General features: G+C 43.7%; 1 protein-coding gene across 2 annotated transcripts in view; it reads right to left on the bottom strand.

Moving 5' to 3' along the window:
• Positions 1–1,745: 1,745 nt before the first annotated feature.
• SEC61A2 (SEC61 translocon subunit alpha 2) overlaps positions 1,746–6,645 on the bottom strand; it is a 34,834-nt gene continuing 29,934 nt past the window's right edge. For both annotated transcript variants that reach the window (XM_043561915.1, XM_043561916.1), the window contains 2 exons: positions 5,550–5,626; positions 1,746–2,851 (listed from right to left, as the gene is read on the bottom strand). In XM_043561915.1, coding sequence (XP_043417850.1) covers positions 2,665–2,851; positions 5,550–5,626 — 264 coding nt within the window. In that variant the 3' untranslated portion in view covers positions 1,746–2,664. The remainder of the gene's footprint in view (positions 2,852–5,549; positions 5,627–6,645) is intronic.

Genomic DNA, 6,645 nt, shown 5'->3' with positions numbered 1-6,645 from the left:
TAACATTCGTGATGAGCAAATGTTTACATTTGGCCAGTCCTGCCTACCTATCGAGGGTAAACCAGCTCGTAGGTAATGAAAAGTGGCTGATTCCATTCATTGTAACAAGGTTAAGAAGCCACTGAAAATACAGGGCCCTTCCGTCAAGCAAGTACATATATTTTGGAATCTCTTTTCCTACCCTTACCTCAGAAACCAAGTCCATTTACATGGCTGGTAGGCATTATGGTCTTGGTGTTAAATCATGAGTGTAGCCAGCAAGGTCACCAAATACCAGAAACCCAATACAACTACCTTAAAGGGGAGAATGGGGGACTGTTTCCAGCTCATTTCATGCCTAAAGCCCGTCATTCAAAACATCTACCAGTGTTGTGGGCCGTTTTCTCGTCCTTTGGCTGAGTTCCCCTCTTATGGTGACTTCCACAAGTCTCCAGAAGCTCAGGTTAGCCCCCAGCCAAAGTCTCACGGTGATGCTCCCTGGCCAGCCCGAAGTTGGGTTTCCAGCCCTGGGCTCAGGCCCCTCCAGTCAGATAAAACCAGGGTATTCATGCCAAAAATGGCATGATGTAGTTCATTTGTCTACAGGTCCGCTGTGCTACCCAGAGAGGTTTTTGTGAGCAAAAAAACACGTATCTTTCTATTATACTTCCTAAACAAACGGGGAAGGTATGGAAGTGGAGAACTGTCTAGATCAAATCTACTCTATATAAATATTGCAAAAATTAGGCCCCAACTACTTGCTCTAATAGTAGCCTTCCCCTGGGCCCCTAACCCTTTTTTAAAAAATCATTATGGGCATCATGATGCTCCAGAGATCTTACTCTCTTCCTGAGCTCTCAAAGACCAAGTTCTATAATTTCCCTTGTTACTGTTCTCCTTCAAAATCAAGAACCAGATGGTGTGTAGAAAATCTACAGACTCAGGCTTATTAGAGCAGTCTCCAAACGGACCAGCTCTTCCAAAGCCATTCCCCACAGGAATTGAGAAACCTACTCTTAAATGTCGGTAGAAGAGAGATGTTTGTAACCCCCACCTGTTCTGCCGCCTTCTCTTCCTAGGAGTGCACATTAGAAGTGACAGCTAAATCCTAGAACCTACCCCTGATGCCATTTATGTTAACCTTTAAACATCCAGGGCTGTACTTTGGAAGTCAGGTCAGTTTGAGAGTTGGCAGCCTGGAGGTCTCCACTGGCTGGCACGGTTAATTTAAGAGCATTTAAAAGGTGAAGGTTTCCTATAAAAAGCCCTGTTTCCACCTTCTCTTGGAAAAAAAAAAAAATCCTATATAACAACACTGGATCCACATTTCTATTCTAACAATGGTCTGAGCCCCTTAGGAGATGAACCCTTGTTCCTATCCTGCCAGCCTTTATTTTATCTGCCTTGCCCCTGTAATTGTTTGGTTTTGTGATGCTAGGCTAAAAAAGATATACTTCCTGCACTTAATAAACAACGAGAAAATCTTACTTCTGAAAAGGATCTTTCAAAAATTAAGTTTGATCTCTTTCTGGACAACAGAGCACATATTTATAAAGAGCTATGTTATTTCAAATGGAGGCTGGGATGTTAATCTGACACCGTTTTCCTATCCTTTGTAGTATCAGTCACGTAACTGAGCACCTTTAAGTTGGTCAGTGTTCCTCAACCATTTTAGGATTAAATACTAATTACATTTGACCTCTTACAACAGACATCTCAGGATGGGTGAGATGACTACGATGAACCTATACAAATAATCTCAGAAATCGTTTAATATCTGATTTTATTTTTCCAACACAACTGAAACAGTTTTATTAAATAAAGGTTTATTTTCTACTGTTTACACTCATGTTGCTGCTGTAAAGTACAACAACATACACAAATTCCTAGCATGAATTACTCATAATGTTCACCCCCACTGAACTACAGACATTGCTTGAGAATTAGATCTTTGCTTTAGGGGTTTTAAAAAAAAATGGGGCATTGTATCTTGAAAGCATATTCTCAAGTGATGGGTTGGAATTCGAAGGCATAGCCAATACAGTCAAACAGCACTGACTGCTGTCACTGGGAAGGAAGGAATGAAAATCAGCAAGAGTCCTCACGAGCGGTTGTTTCTAGGAACAGTTGTAACCGAAGCCTGATTCTGCCAGTCGGCTGAGTGGCAGCTTTGAGAGGGGACAAGAAGGGGCGGTGGACGGAGAGGGAGGGTGGGAACGTGGATACTATGAGTTAAAAAAGTATAAAAAGTTAATTATATCTAAAATACAGATTAGATATAAATGTTCCAGAACTCATTAAATAAGCTCAAAAATACTGGAAAGTGGCAATTTGAACTACATTTATTTTTAAACAAGTGGGGGAAATATCGAGTGTTTTGAATGTGTGCAAAACTGATCCACGTCACCATCTCACCGTCACAACTGAACATGGCAAGGCGGGCACATTGGTTTCCAGCATCACGGGCAACACTACGAGTACATTTTTTAACGAATAATGTAAACTTTAGTTTTAAGGCAGCTGGTACTAACGCTGCACACAGGCTTAGCTCAGTGCCCATTTCACAAATGGGACAGTCAGCACTTGAAAACAAAGTGTGAGGGAAGAAAAGGGGAACCAGCATTTGACAGAAACAACGTGTCAAGATTATTTTCCCTTTCACACACACAAGAAATACTGGAACACTTAGAAAAACAAAGCACCCATCCCGCCAACTTCAGCCTGCTCCTTGACAAAAATTTCAAAATACTGATAAATAATAGTGACTGCGAGCAGAATCCCAGTGCCAGAGCCGATGGCCCCAAGGAAGTCGGCCAACACCGACAGGGCTCCGATGCACAAGCCCCCAAACGCAGCTGCTGTGGGGATGTACCTGGAAGACAAAACCCTGGGTCAGGCGGTGCAGCGAAACAGGAAAAGGTGCAACAGTCAGAAACAACACACTGATGCATCGTTAAACAAGCCTGTCGTGAACTCCAGCACGGAATGACCTGTTGTGCACAGTAGTTACGTGTTGGTGAAAACCTTGCCATTAAGGTAACGATGTGACCCCGACTTCCAGAAACCAGTAAACAGCCGAGAAAAACAATACGTGATTTTTATGGCAGGTTAGGATCCTCAGCAGATCTACGCATTAAAACATTTAGTACTTTAGGTCATCTTTAGCTCCCTCTTGTAGATGAAGAGTAAACTTCAAAATGCTTTCTAAGTAACAAATTTATGGGACAAGATGTGGAGGACCCTCTTTACGGTAATTCAACCTTGGCTGCGCATTAGAATCACCTGGAGAGTTGTTTAATATACTTGGATGATATTTAAAATATTCCAGAAAGGAAAAACAAAAGACTGGGGAGATGGTCGATGAACAGGAATGGCAGAAAGATGCTTAACTACTGAAGCTGGATACAGTTGAATACCCAGAGGTTCCTTATACTACTCTCTGCGATCTACATTCTAGATAAATAAAAAACAATTACATAAAAATACAAATGCCTGTTCAATAAATAGTTCTGGAACAACTGGATATCCACACGCACAAAAAGAAATCTGGACCCCTGTCACACCAAACACAAAACAAAGTAGCTCAAAGTGGACCACAGACCTGAATGTTAGAGCCGAGACTCCTAATGGAAAATAATAAATCTTTGTGACCCTGGGTTAGGCAATGGTTTCTTAGATAAACACCAAGACCAGCACAACGCAACCAAGAGAAACTGAACGTTGTCAAAATTAAAAACTCGTGCAAAGGACACCAAGAAAGTGAAAAGACAACCCACAGAATGGCAGCAAATTATTTGTAAATCATACACCGAAGAGGAGCCATATCCAGGATATTGTCATAAAAAAATCTTACAACTCAGGGTGCCTCAGTAGTTCAGTCAGTTAAGTTCAACTCTTGATTTCAATTCAGGCCATGATCTCACAGTTCATGAGTTCAAACGCGGAGCCTGCATGGGATTCTCCGCCCCCCCTTTCTATCCCTCCCCAGCTCAAGTGCATGTGCACGCGTGCGCTCACCCTCTCTCCCTTTCTCTAAATAAACTCAAAAATTTTACAACTCTGTAACAAAAAGACAACCCAGTTAAACATAAGCAAAAGATGTGAATAGACACTTCTCCAAAGAAAGTACACAAATGGCTGATTAAACCGATGAAAAGACACTCCACATCATTACTCATCAGGAAAAGGCAAATCAAAACCACAATGAGCTACCACTGCATGCCCACTAGATGGCTAGAATCAAAAAGCAAGAACCGGTGCTAGCAAAGGCGTGCAAAGACTGGAAGCTTCACCCACTGCTGGTGGGATGGAGAGCAGTCCAGCCGCTCTGGATACACTCCGGCAGTTCCTCGATACTAAACACAGAATTGTTAGGACCCAACGATCCCACTCCTACAAGAAGGAAAACATATGTCCACGCAAAACATGTACAAGTATGTTCTGAACAGCATTATTCATGATAGTCAAAACACTGGAAGCAACCAAAATCTCCATCAACCGATGAACAGATAAACAAAACATGGTACTATACACCCATATAATGGAATATTATTCACAAATAATGGATGAATCCTGAAAACATTATGCTAAATGAAAACTATTACAAAAGATCACAATTCCACTTATATGAAATGTCCAGAATAGGCAAATCTGTAGAGATCAAAAGTAAAAAGTGGGCTGGGGCGTGGGAGGGTGCAGTGAATGGGAATAGCCAACAGGTACAAAATTTCTTTATTGGTGATGAAAAAAAAATTTTTTTAAGTTTAAAAAGTAAGCTTTATAGCCAGTGTGGGGCGTGAACTCATGATCCCGAGATCAAGAGTCACATGCTCCTCCAACTGAGCCAGCCAGCTGCCCTGGTGACAAATGTGTTTTTAGAATTACACTGTAATGATTCCACACTCTGAATATACTAAAAACAAAAAAAACCACTACACCATACACTTCAAATGAGTGAATTACACAGTATGTGAATTACAGCCCAATAAAGCTGTTATCAAAAAATAAACTAACGCAAAAAAAGAAAAGAAGGGGCACCTGGGTGGCTCAGTCGGATAAACCTCTGACTCTGTTGCAGCTCAGGTCAGGACCTCACATTCGTGGGATCAAGCCCCACGTCGGGCTCCGCACTAAGGGTGGAGCCTATTGGCGAGCACGTGCCCATGCGTGCTCTCTCTCTCTCTCAAAAAAAGTAAAAAAATAAACGAATGTATGGGATCCACCTTGGGCCAAATAAATCTTAATTCCTAGAGGTTGAATATCAGTGCCTTTTAAAAGCTCCCAGGTGATTTTACGTGCAGCCAGACAACAAGGACTTCCAATCAAGAACATTTTACCACTGGGCTGAGGAGTGAAGGAAACACAATTTTACTTAAATCATTTAGATGTCAATTTTGATGTGGAGAACAATTCAGTATTGTGTTAAATTTTGGTTCTTCTGTGTGAAGTCGAAGAAAAATGCTTCATATTTAAACAGGACAATATTTGACAATAAAGACTGAAAAGCCAGGTACATATGTATGTACACACACATGTACACACACATCAAGGGTTAAATTTCATGACCTTACCTATTGAGCTCATGAACCATAGAGGTATCTCTGTGGCCCCTCATAACCATTTGCTGTTCTTTAAGCTGTTTAGCAACCTGCCAAGAGAAAAACAACTTTTAAAATCAAACTCTAGGGGCACCTGGTTTGCTCAGTCACTTAAGCATCCGGTTCTTGATTTTCGCTCAGGTCATAATCTCATAGTTCACGAGTTTGAGCCCCTGCACTGACAGCACAGAGCCTGCTTGGGACTGTCTCCCCCTCTCTGCCCCTGCCCCACTCTCTCTCAAAAACGAACATTAAAAAAAAAATTAAACATGGGGCACCTGGGTGGCTCAGTCAGTTAAGCATCTGACTGGCTCAGGTTGTGATCTCTCGGTTCAAGGGTTCCAACCCCACGTTGGGCTCTGTGCTGACAGCTCAGAGCCTGGAGCCTGCTTCAGATTCTGTGTCTCCCTCTCTCTCTGCCCCTCCCCTGCTCACACTCGGTCTCTCAAAAATAAACATTAGTCAGCGGGCCACATGCTAGAAAGAACGTATTGGGAAGATGGTGGCATAGGAGGACACTGGGCTCACCGTGTCCTGTTGACCACTTAGATTCCACCCACATCTGCGTAAATAACCCAGAAAACCGCCAGAGGACTAGCAGAATGGACTCTCCGGAGCCAAGCGTAGACAAGAGGTCCACGGAAGAGGGTAGGAAGGGCAGAGAAGCAGTGCACGCTACACGGACTGGTGGGAGGGAGCCGGGGCGGTGGAGGGGCAGCCCGCCCGGCAAGACAGAGCCCCCGAGTCTGGCTTGCAAAAGCGGAGGGGCCAGACGGAGTGTGTTCTCACAGCCAGCGGGACTTAACATCCGGAATGTTGTAAGTCAACAGCTCTGCTCGGAAAGCGGGAGGGCGAGAGGACACTGGGAGGGAGAGGTGTTGAGCCCCAGAAGACAGAGCTCAGCTCAGCGTGGAACAAATGCGCTGGCCAGCGCCATTGCCCTCTCCCACCCCCCCACCCAAAATTCCAAAGGGAACCAACTCCCGGCACTGCGCAAACGCCCAACATTGTGCTTCTGTGGATCCATCCCTCCGATGGGCCTGCCTCCCTCCTGGTGCCGCAGGGCCTC

The sequence above is a fragment of the Prionailurus bengalensis genome, chromosome B4, assembly GCF_016509475.1.
Source record: "Prionailurus bengalensis isolate Pbe53 chromosome B4, Fcat_Pben_1.1_paternal_pri, whole genome shotgun sequence".
Taxonomy (NCBI): domain Eukaryota; kingdom Metazoa; phylum Chordata; class Mammalia; order Carnivora; family Felidae; genus Prionailurus; species Prionailurus bengalensis.
This window is presented reverse-complemented; position numbering and strand designations above follow the sequence as displayed.